At 42.9% G+C, this 18,646-nt stretch overlaps 1 protein-coding gene across 1 annotated transcript in view; it reads right to left on the bottom strand.

The window, feature by feature from the left end:
• Window positions 1-18,646, bottom strand: part of LOC126428117 (5'-3' exoribonuclease 1) — a 204,932-nt gene that overhangs the window by 103,337 nt on the left and 82,949 nt on the right. The window contains exons 16-18 of the mRNA XM_050090024.1: window positions 10,242-10,367; window positions 7,875-7,989; window positions 5,448-5,612 (exon numbers count right to left, since the gene is read on the bottom strand). Coding sequence (XP_049945981.1) covers window positions 5,448-5,612; window positions 7,875-7,989; window positions 10,242-10,367 — 406 coding nt within the window. The remainder of the gene's footprint in view (window positions 1-5,447; window positions 5,613-7,874; window positions 7,990-10,241; window positions 10,368-18,646) is intronic.

The raw sequence follows: 18,646 nt of genomic DNA, 5'->3' as shown, positions 1-18,646 counted from the left end.
TTGGTTCTTGTTGATCATTATCAAAGAAAGCAGCAGTGTAAGTAACAACAAATAGCAATCTCTTGCCATTGTTTCGCTAATGAGACGATTCCTCTCTTTTTTTTTAATTGTAAGCGGCGTTAGTGCGCAGTGCGCACTGCGCACAAAAGCAAGCCATGCCGCGAGCGGCGACAGGCCATAAACACGCACTATCTGAATGCGACAAACAATGCATGACACAGTACAGTAATGCATTTTCAGCTTAGAGTGACGTAAACACCTATAACAAAGAAAACGGCACTTATCAGATCAAAGAAAAATAAGCAATCGATTCAAACCAGACGAAGCACGTGAAAAAGGAAGAGTACCCGTATAAATACGGACGAGCGCCTGACGCATAGCAATGGCTACCTGCTAAAGCTTAACTGCTAAGGTTATGACTCGAACCAAACTACTGTAGCTGTATCGGCATTCATTCGACCTAAATTGTGTCTCATATTACAATGGACCAACTTTGTTTCGATTTGGAGACGCGGCCTAAAACTTTTCTCTCCCCTTGAATTTCGAGTCTCAAATTTCAGGTGCGGCTTAGATTCGGGAAATTTTTTTTTCCTTGATTTTGAGTCTCATTTTTCTGGTGCGGCTTAGATTCGAGTGCGGCTTAGATTCGAGTAAATACGGTATCTATCTGTTGCACCTATGAACTTCAGTACTAAAGGGTAATAAATCACAAATGAAATATTTGTTCTGTTATTCAAGATTTCTTTGGAGCTACCCTCCTCCTACTTCTATTATGTTGTTTGTTTGATTTTCAGTTGTTTGGAATGTCCATTCCTCTTAAACTTGACTGCCTACTACAGTATTCATTGCTGCAGCATCTACAGCTTCAGAAAACTTTAAACACAAATCATTATTCCTCAGTGCTTCAGCAGCGTCACTACTTCACACACTGGTTCTGCCTAATGATTCTGTTAAACTTCTGTCTTCCTTAATCATTACCAAAGTGAAAGCTGAACCTGTATCTCTTCATATGAATTTGGAATCTCTATGGCATCATGACCTACCTAATCCAGGTGGTATCTTCTGATGTCTCCAGATCTTTCGCAAGTACATTTCCTCCTCTTGATCTGCGTATTTGCTATTACCAAATTTATTGCAAAACTCAGTGTCGCCTCTCTCACACTCCTGCTACCAACCCCATATTCTCCCATAATTCTGTTTTTCATTCCTTCCACAAGGACAGTGTTCCTATCAACCAAGATAATTTGTTTTTCATCTCTCTTTACATATTGAATTATCTGTTCAGTATCCTTATGTACTTTCTCTATCCCTCTGCCTTATGCTTGTGACAGTGGCGTGTAAACCTGAACCATTGTTGTTGACATTGGTTTGTTGTCAATTCTGACAACAGCCCTATTACTGAACTGTCCACAGCAAACAACAGACTGCCATAACTTATACTCCAGATACACCATTTTCTGCTGCTGATAATATTACTCCATATTCATCTATCCAGGAATCCTTATCTTCTTTCTATTTCACTGATCATTACTGTATCACACTGAGTCACTGCATTTTGCTTTTCAGATTTTCTAGCTTCCCTAACATACTCAGACTTCTGATATTCCACATTCAGACTCATAAAACGTTACCCTTTCACTGGTTATTCCATCTCTTTCTTCCCCTTGGTAGTCCCCTTTCTAAGGATCAGATGGGGGATTAATCCAGAATCCGTTCCAATGGTGAGATAATTGTCACAATTTTTCAATTTCAGACAACAAGTTCTTTTGATAAACATTACCCGACCATAATGAAAGTGTTTCCATTGCCTTCTGCAGCCCTATACCGTTGATTACTAATTATTCTTCCACTTCCAGGGTAAATTTCTGACTTCATTTTCTTCAACAAGGCTGTTAGCGGAATGAGGGTGAATCATTATATCAGAATTTGTTGGCCAACACTGTTATTGATATTTATTTGAAATCAGTGGTGGATTCAAACATGAGCCCCTGAATATTTTGATTAATAATCAAAGACAAGGTCCTTAGACTATGCTGACAATACCTGGAGACAAAAACTAATCTTTCCTTGACTCCTGTTTGTGTAAGACAGCTTGCTGTTGCCGTCTGGTAAACTTTAAGAATTTTAACATCTTTATTGTGTCAGAAATTATTCCACGACTATCATTACTGTAATCATTTTGTAGCATTTTAGAAGTTGGAGACCTAATGTGATTGGGGAAAATACATAAAAAAGGAAACAAAGTTATCTTGACACTATTCCCAACATTCCACACCAAGTTCGTCACTCATAATAATTGCACATTACAGCAAGATGAGTCACAACCCATCTGATGTCAATGCTCTTAGATATTTACGCAGATCAGACACACTGCTGGCTCATACTTGTCTGGCAGTATCTTCATTTAACAGCTGTCTCATTCTGGGTGTATGCACATGTATGGAAGTGGGCGTGCTGCGCATTTCTGTCAACTAGATTTAAAAACCAATAGCTCGAGAAAGAAATGGGACACTATTTTGCTCTTAATTTTAAATAAAGTTTTGATACTTTTTCTGTATTTCATACACAGCAATTTACAGGCACATTTACAAAGTTTCAAGAGTGGTCTCATAACAAATAAATTTACTGAAAATTTATGTACAGTGAACTAAAAGTTTTCAAAATATGACCCCTGTCATAAACACAGTGCTGTCAACATTTTTTCTATCATTCATAGGTTCCTTGGAACTTTCTGTGCAAAAGGCTGTCAAGGGACCTCATCAGAGCTGGCTGGACCACTGGAATAATGATAAATCGCTACCTTTCCAGGTCTCTCTCGATTCAGGGGAACAAAAAGAAGTTGCTGGGAGCTAGGTTGGGACTGTAGGGTGGCTGCAGCAGTGTTGCCATGGTGAACTTGACTAAAACTTCGCTGGCAGTGAGCGACCTGTGAGAGGGTGATTTTTCATGGTAAAGAACTCGATAGTCTTCGGTCTCTTGGCAGACCCAATCCTCCAAACGGCAGAGCACTCCAGCTTTAAACTAACCTGTGACAGTGTGTTTGGCAGGAACAAATGCACTTTCCCAAAAATTTTCATCAGTTCCGCTTGCTGAAGGTCTCCCAGTGCGGTCGTTGTCTTAAATGTCCTTGTAGCCATCTTTGAACCTCTTGTGCCACACGAAAACCATTACACATGACATGGTTTTTTCTTTACAGGTCTTTTAATCATACCAAAAGTCTCTGTAGTGGTTTCGCTCAGTATTGCACAAAACATTACCGAATAACGCTGCTCCAATTGACACTGCATTTACGGCTCTGAGTTTTCGACGGTAGTCACTGACATGTACTCATGCCACCAGCAATCTACTCCCTCCAATAACTCAGAGGCAACTGCCACTGGTGCTGTCGGTTAGCTGACGCCCCCCACTACTTCACCCAGTCAGAGGAACCAGTCTGTGCCCCCTTCCCCTACCTACGAAAAAACCATTCTTGAAACTTTGTGAATGCATCCTGTATGACCTACCACAAACCACACAAAAAGTTTAGACTATATGCTTTTACCTCTGCAAACTCTTTATAATTTGTGAAACGGTTCACTTAATTTTATGAAATGCAGTAACTATGACAAATAATGAATAGAAGTTCAGTTTTCAACTTTTGTAGTCCTGTCTTCCTCAGTTGCGTGTAATATTACGGTATGTTGATGATTTTTACTTATGGACCGTCTGACAGCAACTGAAAAAAACACAATTTTAGTGCCATACACGTTTCGCCTTTATTTTCTGCAGGGCATCATCAGTGGCCTGGAATATGTAGATATGTTTGCTATTTAATTTACATTTTTGTCACTGTGCATATAGGTTATAAACAGTTCTGGCGGTTGGTATTTCCTATGAAGTAGTAATGTTTTGAACTGTACTTACAGGTTGCGTGGACAATTTCTTACATATTACACTCCTGTTGGGTTGGGTTGTTTTGGGGAAGGAGACCAGACAGCGAGATCATCGGTCTCATCGGATTAGGGAAGGACGGGGACGGAAGTCGGCCGTGCCCTTTGAAAGGAACCATCCCGGCATTTGCCTGGAGCGATTTAGGGAAATCACGGAAAACCTAAATCAGGATGGCCGGACGCAGGAGTGAACCGTTGCCCTCCCGAATGCGAGTCACTCCTGTTGCATTTTTGCTGTTGTTGTTTTTCTTATGAATGCCAATTTGTGTTTTTTTCCCCACATTCCACAGCACTACGAACTGAACGCTTGTTTCAATGCAATGTTTTGGTTTCTGTTGCTGACTGTCAAATGTTTTTGCCGAACATCGAATGTTATTGCCAAACTTTCGAGTGTAATTATAGAAGTATCTGTGATCGGTTCGTGTATGCATGTGTGTGTGTGTGTGTGTGTGTGTGTGTGTTTTACACACACACACACACACACACACACACACACACACAAGTGCATACACGGACAGATCACAGATACTTCAATAATTACACTCGAAGGTTTGGCAATAACATTTGATGTTTGGCAAAAACATTTGACAGTCAGCAACAGAAACCAAAACATTGCATTGAAACAAGCATTCAGTTCATAGTGCAGTGAAATGTGAAAAAAAACGAAAATTGGCATTCGTAAGAAGAACAACAACACCAAAAATGCAACAGGAGTGTAATATGTAAGAAATTGTCCACGCAACCTGTAAGTACAGTTCAAAACATTACTACTTAATAGGAAATACCAACCACCAGAACTGTCTATACCCTATAGGCACAGTGACAAAAATGTAAATTACATTTCCAGGCCACTGATGATGCCTTGCAGAAAATAAAGGCGAAACGCATATGGCACTAAAATTGTGTTTTATTCAGTTGCTGTCAGACGGTCCATAAGTAAAAATTATCAACATACCGTAAGATGTTCAGTCCTTTATCGAGCAAAGATATCAGACTGTAAGATGTGAAAACATCAAATTTCACCGAATAGCTTTCATAAAAGCAAATGAAAAGCATTTCGTAGCAGCTGGAATCCTGTCTCTCAGCGCAGATAGCAGCTTTAGACAAACAGTACAGCAACAACAAAGCTATGCTCAGCATAGAATGCAGAGAGCATGACTGCAGAAGTCTAAGGGTTGATCTTAGACTTCTGAGTTACCAGCTTTATACAATTATGTTGTTAACAACAGCCTTCAAATCCACCAATCAGAGTGCAGATACGTGCATTACGTAAGCTCCCCCAAATCTGTTCAATGGATGAGTTAGTGTGTAGCTTTCTGAACTATGTACAGTTATGCCTACAATCTAGTTTCATTTGTAATTTAGTTTCCTACTATCTCCACAGCCATATTCCTCTCTTATTCAAACAGATCACCTGATGATTTGCTAAAAAGTTGGAAGCAGTTGTGATACCAACTGTGTGGCCCAAGGCGAAAAAATAAATAAATAAAATAAAATAAACCTATCAGATATACCCACCTCTCCCATAGCACCATAGTGTGGTGGAGCCATCACAAAGCACACGCAACCACGCGGGAAGAGATCGTCGACGGTGCGGTACTTCGGGCCGTCGGCAACCTTGTCTTTTGTCTTGATGTCCTTCACCGTCGTCTGGAGAGCATATGCTACAGGTGTGGAGCTCCACTGCAAAGTACCAGGTCAAGACTTCAATGGAAATAACAATACTGTGTGACGCAATTACATTGAGTGGAGTACTGATTGTTCTGAGGGACAGAGAGGACTTTCCTGTCTAGCAATAATGACCCAAACATGCAGAAAGATAAACAGTACAGGAGCTGAACAAAACAGTATGAACTCTTTGGAGCAATGTGTACTGTATCAATACCACCTATATGCACTGACCCTCATCATCATGAAAATGGCACACATAAACCTCTCTCAGTGATTTACAGTATGCGTAAATTGTAACCCCCCCCCCCCCCCCTTCCCCACACACACACCACAAAACAATTGTCTGGATGGGACAGACATTGGTACATGTGATTTACCTGTACAGACAAACAAATGATTACAACTTCAGAAAAATTGGACAACTTATTCAAGAAAAGAGCTTCACACATTCAGTAAGCCAATAATGCACTGGTCCATGTCTGTCCCTTACGCAACCAATTATTCGACTTGGCATAGGTTGGTAAGAATTGTTGGACGTCCTCCTGAAGAATATCTTGCTAAATTCCATCCAACTGGTGCATTAGATCATCAAAACACTGAGCTGATTGGATGCTCCAAACATTCTCAATTGGGGAGAGATCCGGCAACCTTGCTGACCAAGACAGGGTTTGGCAAGCACAAAAACAAACAGTATAAACTCTCACCATGTGCGGGCAGGCATTATGTTGCTGAAATGTACGCCCAGGATGGCTTACCATAAGACCAACAAAATGAGCCTTGAATATCATCAGTGTACCACTATGCTGAAAGGGTGCCACTGATGATAACCATAAGGGTCATGCAATGAAAACAAATGGCACTCCAGGCCATCACTCCTGGTTGTCCGGCATTATGGTGGGCAACAGTCAGGTTAGTATCCCACCACTGTCTGAGGTGTCTCCAGACATGTCTCCAGCCTGGAACCCCCACTGCTGGAGTAGAATTGTCTTCAGTGGTGAGTCCTGCTTAGAACTGAGTCCCAATGACCAGTGAAGTAGTGTTCGGAGATGCCCTGGGCAGCAGTGGTATACCAGCCTGTCATCCATGATAATGCCCGACAGCCAAGAGTGGTGGTCTTGTGGCACCATTTCATTTCATTTCATTTCATAACAGGACCCTTTTCGTTGTCATCTGCGACACCCTTACAGTTTATTAGTACACTGACTACATTCTACATCTTGTTTTGTTGCCATTCATGGCGAACCACCCTGGGCTTACATTTCAGCAAGATAATGCTCGCCCACACACAAGTTCCTACCACTTGTATTCGTGCTTTCCAAACCATACCTTAGCCATTAAGGTCAACGGACCTCTCCTCCATGTGAGAATGTTTGGCATTACTGGCAAGGCCCTCCTACCAGCTTGTGATTTTGACAATCTAACACACCAACCGGACATCCAACAACTCTGTCAAGCAATACTAAGATGTATAATTGCTTGCATAACGGCCACAGGTGGACCAATGCATTATTGACTTCCTCAGTTTGTGAAGCTTTTACTCTTGAATAAATCATCCAATTTTATCTGAGATTGTATTCATGTGTTTGTCTGTACAGGTGCATCGTGTGTACCGGTGCATACTCGGTAGTGGGAAAATTTTGTTGGCTGAGCAAATAAGTGGGGAATATACTGAACTGAATGAGAGACAGTGCAGTGCCACAAAACTGTTGGTTCTGGATCACTCAATCCTGCCACTTGCACAATCACAGTTAATGTCCAACTGTAATTCATTTTGTACTTCAATATATTATGAAGTTATTACATTTTATATTTTAATATGCTACATTTTCAATTTTTATATACATAAATTTTTTTGAACACTGTTACTTACTCCGTAATTAATAAAAAATTTTTAGGTACAGACACTATAACTTTTTGTCATCTTGCTGTATTACACCCTAAAGTCATTTTCTTACTGTCTTTGGGGTGGCTAGCTGACAATCCTCAACAAACTTGAGTCTTCTGTGGCACTTATTTACTTCAAAGGAAAGAGAAGCCTTGTGTTCGCCCAAAAAATCTTACACAGTTTATCCAAAAGTATTTGAAAAGGATCAGAAGACTGGAGCAACTAAACATACAGGTGACGCCATCACTGATCACAAAGTTGCACCTTTTCCTTGCACTGAATAGCACTGGTAAAGTCACCTGCTCTTAGGTGAAATTATTTCTAAATTTTGGTTTTCATCAGGAGGTGTCTTTGCAGGTTCTACATGCTAGAAAACAATTATGCATCACCTGTTTGTGAAGAACCACCTCGCTGTTATTGATGATGTGTTTTATGCCACAAAGAGTCGCCGCGTGAACCAAAACTGACGTAGAGCCGATTTCCACGCCCCTCTTGGTCATGTACCTGGTAGGAAAGCAAGCAATGAAATAATTTGTAACAAACTGAAAGCACATTGCTACAAACACTGCACACATCCTTCACACAGTCAATATGCAGAAGTAACAGCATTCACATTCATTTTCCTTCTATGAAACTACAGAACATCTTCAAAAGTTTTTTTGTGAACATTGCCAGAGCAGAGGAATAGTTAGCACCACATGAATGAGCTCAAGATGAAAGCTGTAGATTCACACTGGGGGACACGTCACACCATCCCAGCCGCACTTCCAACAGCCACTGTACGTAACGCATCACGTTACATCACATTGAGGGTGAATCAAATATAATTGGGATTCTTGTTCCTGAGCATCAACAGTTGGTAGGAATGGATCTGCGTTTCTAGTACTGTTGGGTGGGACCATTAAGAGTAGGATACATACTTCCAACAGCATCATCAGTAATGCTCAAGATATCAAAGCAACAGGAGCACCCCTCCACTGCGCAGTGTGTAATTACAAAATTTCTTGCTTGTGAAGGAATGTTCTGTGCAGTACATGTACTAGTAACAATGAAATTCAGAAGCTTAAACTCATCAATTTGTGCTGAAGTACATTTGTTGTTGGTTTTTTTTTTTTTTGCTGTACTTTACAGTAAACCATTAGAGAGATTGAGGCCGGTAAGTAAAATATCTTATCTCACTGTAAACACACAGTTGTCTAATGCAGTGAAAGAAATGCTGCTAACCAGACATAACCCCGAGTCCACGCATTAAAGCCGCACACAAGGGCTCAAAGCTAATGTCAATACTTGACTTAGGTTGGGATGATCAGATGAAACAGACCGATAGGCTCGACTGCTGCAAATGTGGTGAGCTACATCATCTGGTGAGGTCACATGTTCAAAATTGTCATCCCCTTTCCACCTTTCAACGCTCTCATACCTCCTAAACTAGTAGGTTTCTTTCTAATTCATACAATTAAATTTAACTGGTTTATGCATTAACCTTTTTGCTTCTACAGACAGGCTCTTTGCTTTCTGTGCTGAGCCAGTTTTTGTTATGGCTGTACTGCTCACCAAATGCTGGTATCTGTGCTGAGAAATGTCATTCCAGCCGCTATGAAACACTCGTCCGATTTTTCGAAAACTATTATGTGAAAAAATTTGATTTTTGCACATCTTACAGTCTGATATCTTAACTCAATAAAGAATTGGATTTCTTTTCATTATCTGTTATATTTACTGTGCTGCATCAAATTAAGTAAAAAAGTGAACAAAATTTTAAAGAGTTTGCAGACGTAAAAATGCACTGCGTAAACTTTGTATATGGTCGATTTTAACCCTTACTTTGCAGTGAATGAAATGTAGATAAGATATTAAAATTTCATTTAAAATTGAGTGCAGAATGATGTCTCATTTCATTGTCACATTATTCAGTTTTATAGCCGACAGATGACTGGACGCAGCACGCCTAGTTCCATCCATGCGGACTCACCAGCTGTTGTGAAAGACTTATCTGTTTTTAAGAAAACTATTACGTGAAAAAAATTAATTTTTGCAAATCTTACAATTGGATATGTTCACTTAATAACGTAATAAAGGTTTTTTTTTTTTTTTTTTTTTTTTTTTTTTTTTTTTTTTTTTTTTTTTTTTTTTTTTTTACTGTGCCAATACATTACAGTGAATGAAATGTAGATAGGATACCAAAATTTTACACAGAATTGAGAGTAGAAGGATATCTCATTTTGTTCTCCAGTTATTGTGTTTTATATCCAAAGGACAACTGCATGCGACAGGCCCATTCATACAATCGGTGTATCTCATAAACGATTCAAGATACTGAAACGAGGTTTTTACAAATGACAGCATGCAATGAAGCACATTTGTTGTACGATAAATACCCGAAATGTTTTTATTCACTGAGACTGGAAATAACTCATCCACAGCAGTGAGAGTTCAGTGGCTCAGGGCACACCGAGACATAGCACTGAAGGAAAACCTGAGTGGCACGCTTTTACAATCGACAAGACCTGGGGATTAACATAGCAAGACATAGCAAGCATAGCCCATGGCAGCGAAATGGTTAATAGCATTAAGCAGTACAATGCCAGTTTATTGTCAGAACACTATACTTGATAAGTTTATGTGATTTGCTTGTCTTTTTATAATGTATGCCGTGACTAGTCTCACATCCCTGAAGTTTCTCCTTCTTGATGGGAATGTACAGAACACAATGATTGACTGGACGAGATGCTGCATGCTCTAGGCTGACTACTCACTGTCTCTTGATGGCCTGCACCTGGCGCGACCACGCATCCCTCCCTTCGGCGCTCTGCCTCTCCTTGTTAAGCTGGCCTGATGCAGCCAATGACAGGTTGAACTCGTGGTTCGAAACAGCGTACACCCTGTGCACAAAAATGGTGTGATAACAATTTGCCACTCTAGAATTATTAAAGAACTTACAGCTAGTTGAAAATTATTGGAAGTCAAGCAAGATGCAATGACACAACACGATTTTAAAGTTAACCATTCAGATATGCTGAACACACAATGTAATGCATATGTAATGTTTAGAAACTGTAGGTGGAAACATTAACATAAAACACCACTCAGGGGTTAGGCCTAGGGTCTGTTCCAACCAGCTGACTGCTACCTACTACACAGTACGAGGAGCGATCCACAATATTCAGATGCGAGATCAACGTGCCACCAATCTCTCTGACAATTATTGCCAGTATATGAACGAATAGAAGCATATTTCACTTGGGGAGCCAGGAAAATCCAATGTACCTTTCTAGAAAAGGGAAGCAGCTGTATGAATATCAAAAGCTCAAATGGAAAACAAGACTCAGCAAAGAAGGGAAAGCTGAGAGCTGTAAGTAGTATATAGAGGGTCTATACAAGGGAGATGAATTTGTAGGCAAATTATAGAAATGGAAGAGGACATAGATGATGATGATGATGATGATGATGAAGTGGTGGTGGGATATGTCATACTGCAAGAAGAATCTCAAAGGGCAGTGAAAGACCTACGTCGAAATAAGATCCTGGGAGTAGATGACATTCCAGAAGAGTCTGCCAGGACAAAACTCTTTCATCTGGTGTGATAGATGTTTGAGACAGGCAAAATACCTTCAGACTTCAAGAAGAATGTAATAATTTCAATACCAAAGAGAACAGTTGCTGACATGTTCAAAAATTATCGAATTATCAGTTTAATACGTCACTGTTGCAAAATACTAACACAAGTTATTTACAGAAGAATGGAAAAACTGGAAGAAACTGACCTCAGGAAAGATGAGCTTGGACTCTAGAGAAGTGTAGGAATATGTAAGGCAATACTGACCTTATAACTTATCTTTGAAGACAGGTTAAGGAAAGGCAAACCAATGTTTATAGCACTTGTAGACTTACAGAAAGCTTTTGACAATGTTGACTGCAATGCTCTCTGTGAAACTCTAAAGGTATAGGGGTAAAATACAGGGAGCAAAACTTGAACAGAAACCAAATGGCTATTATAAGAGTTGAGGGGCATGAAAGGGCAGCTCTGGTTGAGAAGGGACTGAGACTGGGTTGTAACCTATCCGCGATGTTATTGAATCTTTGCACTCAGCAAGCAGTACAAAAACCAAAGAAAAATTTGGAGTAGGAATTAAAATTCAGGGAGAAGAAATAAAAACCTTGAGGTTTGTTAATGACATTGTAATTCTGTCACAGACAGCAAAAGGCTTGGAAGAACAGTCGAACAGAAAGAACAGTATCTTGAAAGGAGAATATATGATGAACAAAACTCACACGCACGACTGCAGTCTCAGGCAACTAAAATCACACTGTGAGCAGCAGCACCAGTGCATGATGGGAGTGGCGACAGGGTGGGCATAAGGGGAGGATGGAGCAGGGAGGGGGAGGGATAGTATGGTAGGAGTGTTGGATAGTGAGTGCTGAGGGCACATGACTAGCTTCACGGGTAGCCCTGCCTTTGATAGGATAGGTGATGTTAGTGACTGGACTGGAGTACGTGGTGGGAGGATGTATGGGACAGGTCTCGCATCTAGGTCCATCACAGGGGTATGAGCCATGAGGTAAGGAATGGGGAGCAGGGGTTGGGTAAGGACGGACGAGTATATTGTGTAGGTTTGGTGGACGGCAGAATACCACTGTGGGAGGGGTGGGAAGGATAGTGGGTAGGACATTTCTCATTTCAGGGCACGGCGAGAGGTAATCGAAACCCTGGCGGAAATGTAATTCAGTTGCTCCAGTTAGAGGCTAATTAAATACATGAAGTGCAGTGTAAAAACAATTATCAAATTTTTAATTTTCGAAATAAATGCCACTGCCATATGGCATTGCTAGTTGCTTACATGAGCTAATATTTCGTGTTTACATAAGCACTCAATGTAGGTATGGCATGATCATATATAGATATAATAATTAATCCTTTAGAGTGCAACGTTCACAAAATGTTGATATGACAAAAGTAACCACATATATAAACAATGACTGAATTATTAGACGACCATAGTGCCATACATATAGTGGGGATGTAACAGGATGAATCAATCAATGTATAATCCTACTTTGTACTTAGAACAAACTGTTCTTACAACTGACTCATAGTTACTTCCAGCACACTTTTCTTTTTCTTCTCTTCTGTATATTGAATACAATGTGATTTTCATAACAGCACATTTGCTATTTCCCTCCTGAATTGTAATTGAGAAATTTTTGGTTCGCCTGATTTATTGTACAGAATCAAACTGTTTTGCATAGCTACATCAAGCATCCATGTCAACAGCAGCCAATACCAATGCTTGCTATGAATTGCAGTTTGATAGCATCCCAGATTTTGATCCATTTGGTCTGTTCCTCCCATGTACATGATATAGTCTGCAATTAATTGAGGCCTCAAGATTTTCACATGAAGAGGAGATGACTGTGATTATGGCATTTCCATCCAGCAGTCCATTATTTCTCTCAATTGCAATGTCACAGCACCGAAGATCTTCCTCATGGAGAAATAGCCTATACTTTTAAGTGAGCTTTTTTCCTTATTTTCTCTTATAGTTCCAATGGCTGAATATCTGGAGAATTTTAAAAACAACAAAAGGACAGAACCAGAAAAAAGATTATCCATGAAATTTGCACATCCCTCTTCTCTACTGGAATTTCATCAAGTTATATCAGTAAATGGCTCGCTGCCTTGCTAAATACACCAACTGGGGAAGGGGGGGGGGGAGGTTGATCCAGCACTAAAGAGGAATTGGGAATTATGTGACATAAATGGAAGTTGGTAGGTGTCCTCCTACATCTAAAAGATGGTGTCTAACTTTTGCACCAGGTGCATAAGGGTGGTGTTAATAATGCCACTATAAGGATGCAAATTAGGATTGCTTTAAACAAACATTGTAATGGTCATGAGTGTTAGTTACTTTTGAGATTGGATGCAGTGAGTTGATTTTAGTCAAGACTGACTTTAAGGCAACAAACACACCATTATCAACATCTCACTCTGTTTGTAACAGAGTCATGTGACAGGACTACAAGAAGCTGGATGCTCCCTGTGCAATAGTGAACAAAGACTTGGCAGAAATGTAGACATTGTACACGACTGCTGGCGGTGGTGGTCACAAGAATGTACAATCGCAAGAGCAGGCTCCAGATGGCCACGTGGCTCTGCCGAGAAGGAAGACCGTCATGTTCAGCATATGGCTCTGGCACATCACAGCATCAATTTGAGCAGCAGTTGGCACCACAGTGACACAACAAATCGGTTACTTCAAGGACCATCCTGAGCCAGACACCCTGCAGCATGCATTCTGCTGACCCGAAACCACTGCACCATTTGCGACTTCAGTGGTGTCAAGCAAGAACCCTGTGAAAGGGCAGGGTGGAGGTCAGTAGTGTTTTCTGATGAAAGCTGGCTTTGCTTTGGTGCCAGTGATGGCCATGCGTTGGTTAGGAGGAGGTTAGTCTGCGTGTTATACACATTGGACCTACACCTCAAGTTACAGTCTGGGGTGCAATTTCATATGACAGCAGATCCCACACACCCTGACTGCAAATTTGTACATCAATCTGGTGATTCGACCTGTTGTGCTGCCAGTCATGAACAGCTTTCCAGATGTCTTCCACAGGATAATGCTCACGCACATACTGCTTTTGTAACCCAACATGCTCTACAGAGTGTCAATATGTTACCTTGGCCTCCTCAGTCACCAGATCAGTCTCCAATTGAGCACATATGGGACATCATCAGATGGCAACTCCAACATCATCCCCAAACAGCATTAACAATCCCTGCACTGACCAACCAAGTGTTACAGGCATGGAACTCCATCCTACAAACTGACGTCCGGCACCTGTACAACACAATGCATGCACTTATGTTGCTTACATTCAACATTCTGGCATTTACACTGGTTATTAATGTTCCAGCATTTCACCTTTGCAATAGCTTTTTTCACTTACATTAACCTGTGATCTTGCAATGTTAATCACTTAAATATGTTACTTACACAAATGTATTCCCAAAATTTCATTTCTCTACAGTAATTATTGTTTTGGTGCTGAGATTTTTTTTCCTCATCATTGTACTTTCCTCTGCTCTTTAGGACCTTTACTGTGGTGGAGGTCAAAATTGACTAAATAGCCATTCTTAGTGTTAATAATCTGTATTTTGTACCAAAATCTTATTAGTTAACCCCTAATAAATTCCTTACAACCATGGTGGCCAAAATATTTAACAATGCTTTTGCCATATGCCTGGTTCTCCTCAAGTTCAAAATTATCTATAAACTGCTTCTTTAGCATTTCCATAACTAGACAGATTTTCCATGCCTTACGTTAAGGTCAATTTTGGTGTTACCATCATAGTGCAGAAATCGACAGATTTGTACAAATCTATCATGCCTCAAGAAGTTACATAGAGCTCAGTTCTTCATGTCATCATTACTATCCCAGTAAAGTCTTTTATTAGCACTCAACTGCCAAGAAGATACATTATCAACAAGCCTATAATGGTATACTCAACACAGGTAAGTGATGTGTGCAGTAGCCATCAGAAAGATCGCGGGAGGCGCACATCGGCACGGCGCGTCACGGACGGTAGTTGCCGCAAATAGTCCCGTCCACCAGAGGGCACGCGAGAATTCGGCCGCGACCTCTGCCAGCGGAACAACAACAGCAACAACAACAACTCAGGCAGCACGGGCTGTGCCCAGCGAGTTTGCATCGGGCATGCCTATGAGAGAGTTCTCGGTCTACTCCGAAGGTGACGGAAACGTGAACCGTGTTACTACACAATTGGCGACGAGTAGGGTCGTTCTTTCGCGTGTTGCATCGTTGTTCCGGTTTCGCGGCGTATCCGCGGCATGGAGGATTTAGTGCGGGTTTTGGTTGAGCAGCAAACGGAGCTCATGGCCACCATGAAACAAGTGCTTCCGGCGTTGCTCTCCACGCCGTCTGCTCCAGCGCCGTTTCCTCCTCCCTTTCCCCCGTATGACGAGACGGCGGAGGATTGGGACGCATATGAACATCGTCTTTGGCAGCATTTCCAGGCGTTTCATGTTGCCGATGCGGAGGTATGTCGTGCTCTTTTCTTGTCTTGGATATCTCCCTCGCTGTATCAAGTGTTGCGGCAGCTAGCACCGTTGCAGGAACCCTCGTCCTTGTCTTTTGACGCATTGTGTTCCTTACTGTCTTCATATTATCGCCGCCGCACGCATGTTGTGGCGGCTAGGTTCGAGTTCTATCAATGCAAGAAACAGCCCCATCAGTCTTACCGGGTGTGGGCCGCTACCCTGCATGGTCTTAGTCGCAAGTGTCATTTTGTCACGGAGCAGTCGCGAGAGTCGTATGCCCACGTTATGGTGCGCGACGTCATTGTTCGTTCGGCCCCTGATAGAGAGGTCCGGCAACGGGCCCTGCAGTTAGAAAACCCTTCCCTCGAGGAAGTCCTGTCCATTGCTCAATCATATGAAGTCTCTCACGCCGCCGGTCAACAGTTGGAAGCTTGGTGCGATGTCGCGGCGGTTCAGGGCGGCGCGGCCGCGTCAACTGCGTCCGGGGTGGACGATGTGCGAGCGGTACAATCCGGCCATTACGGCCGCTCCCGCACGGTGCGTAAACAGAGTTCCGGCCGCCGGCTCCTGTTACCGTCCTGTGCTTCGTGCTATATACATCACGATCGGTCGGAGTGCCCCCAGCATTGGGCCGTTTGTCGCAAATGTAATAAAAAAGGACACATTGCTAAAGTTTTCCGCTCAGCCTCGAAAGACTCGAAGGAAGCAGTTACAGAGGACATGGACGTTGACATTCAGGAAGTTTCATCGGGCCAGGCTCCCGACGCATCGGCCCACAAACTCTTTATCGAGGTGTCGGTCCGGTCGCGCCGATTACAACTGCAAGTAGATACGGGCGCAGCGGTTTCTTTGTTGAATGCGCAAACTTACTCCGACCTTGGGTCGCCCCCCTTGGCGCCAGTTTACCGGCGTCTACGCGGTTATGGTAAACAGTTCATTCCCCTACTGGGTCAATTCACTACCGACGTGACTTACAAATCAGTTACGCGGCCTATTACTTTTCTTGTTGTCAGTGATGCGAGCTCCGCTAACCTTTTTGGCTTGGATGCCTTTCAAGCTTTCAGGTTTTCTATCACGGACACAGTACAGTTGGTCTCCGAAGACGTTCCCTACCAATCATTAGAATCTTTGATCTCTGACTTTCCGGATATCTTTGAGGAGGGCCTGGGGCGTGTTTCAGATTTTGAAGCTCACTTAACGTTGAAGGCGTCAGCTTGCCCGCGTTTTCTACGCGCGAGGCAGATCCCCTTGGCTCTCCGCCCTCAGGTTAAAGAAGAGCTAGACCGGCTGACAGCCCTAGGGGTCGTTCTTCCCATTTCTTCTAGTGAGTGGGCTTCGCCCCTCGTTATTGTCAGGAAACCCTCAGGAAAATTGCGTCTTTGTGGCGATTTCAAGGCTACCATTAATTCCCAATTGGTGGTGGACACCTATCCTTTGCCTCGTGCTGATGAATTGTTCTCCGCCGTAGCGGGAGGCCAATATTTTTCGAAAATCGATCTTTCGGAGGCTTATCATCAGATATCTCTTGATGAGGACTCCAAACGGCTGGCGGTTGTCAACACCCCGTTTGGCCTTTATCAATACCAGCGGGTGGCCTTCGGAATATCCAGTGCCCCGGCGATATTCCGGCGTTATCTTGAGCACGTCACATCGACAATCCCTCATTGTATTAATTACCTGGACGACATAATTGTCACGGGCCGCAGCACGAAGGAACACTTGCACAACCTTCGCACCCTCTTTCTCAAATTCAAGTCTGTGGGCTTGCGTTGCAACCTGCGTAAGTCTAACTTCTTCTAACCGTCCATTGAGTATGTGGGCTACACAATCTCTCGGCACGGCGTCCAGCCGCTAGGAAGTTTGGCCCAAGGTATCGTCGACCTTCCGTGGCCCACTTCGCTGAAGGAGTTACATGCTTTTTTAGGCAAGATTGCCTATTACCACCAGTTCATTCCCAGGGCTTCCACAGTCGCCCGCCCCCTGTACTGCCTTCTGCGCAAGGGTGTTCCTTTTGATTGGTCGCCTGCATGCGAGCGAGCGTTCACCTCGTTGAAAAGCCTCCTCACGTCAGCACCGTGTTTGGCTACTTTTGACCTCCATAAGCCGTTGGTCCTGGCTACAGATGCTTCGCAGTATGGGGTAGGGGCGGTCCTGGCCCATCGCAACTCTGATGGTTCCGAACAGCCTCTGGCGTTTGCGTCTAAAACTCTTAGTCCCGCACAGGCCCATTACTCCCAGGTGGAAAAAGAGGCTTTGGCCATTGTCTACGCTGTTACCAAGTTTCACCCTTTCTTGTATGGCACGAAGTTTCAGTTAATCACTGACAATAAGCCATTAATATCGTTATTTGGCCCCGCCTCTCAGATTCTGGATAGGGCGGCCCACAGACTACAGCGCTGGGCCTTGTTCCTCTCTAAGTACCATTATGACATTCATTTTCGCCCTACCGGACAGCATGCCAACGCAGACGCTCTTTTCCGTCTTCCGGTGGGCCTGGATCCTAAGTTCGATCGAGAGGAGATTATGTGTTTTCATTTGGATGTGGCGTCCCGTGAAGCAGTTGATGGCTTCCCAATCACTAGTTCTAGAGTCGCCAGGGAAACGGCAGCTGACCCGGTTCTCCGGCAAGTGGTTCGCCTCATTCAGCAGGGGTGGTCATCCCGACCTCCTGGCTGGGCCTCAGACCCTCTTCGTAATTATTTTGTTCTACGAGACCGCCTCTCCATCTTGGAAGGAGTTCTTCTTCTGGCTACCGATGATACAGCTCCTCGCGTGGTTGTTCCTGCAAGTTTGCGAAGGGAAGTCCTCACGTTATTACATGAGGGGCACTGGTGTGTTTCCCGTACTAAAACCTTGGCTCGCAGACATGTGTACTGGCCTGGTATTGACAGAGAAATTGAGCACTTGGTGGCCACCTGTTCCCAATGTGCGAGCCAACAGGCATCTCCCAGGTCAGTGTTCTCTTCATGGCCGCCTGCAACCCAGGCATGGGAACGTGTTCACATCGATTTTGCAGGCCCATTTCTCAATGGCTTTTGGCTCATTGTCATTGATGCTTATTCCCAATTTCCATATGTGGTTCACTGTTCCTCAACCACTTCAGA

The sequence above is a fragment of the Schistocerca serialis genome, chromosome 12, assembly GCF_023864345.2.
Source record: "Schistocerca serialis cubense isolate TAMUIC-IGC-003099 chromosome 12, iqSchSeri2.2, whole genome shotgun sequence".
In the NCBI taxonomy this organism is placed as follows: domain Eukaryota; kingdom Metazoa; phylum Arthropoda; class Insecta; order Orthoptera; family Acrididae; genus Schistocerca; species Schistocerca serialis.
This window is presented reverse-complemented; position numbering and strand designations above follow the sequence as displayed.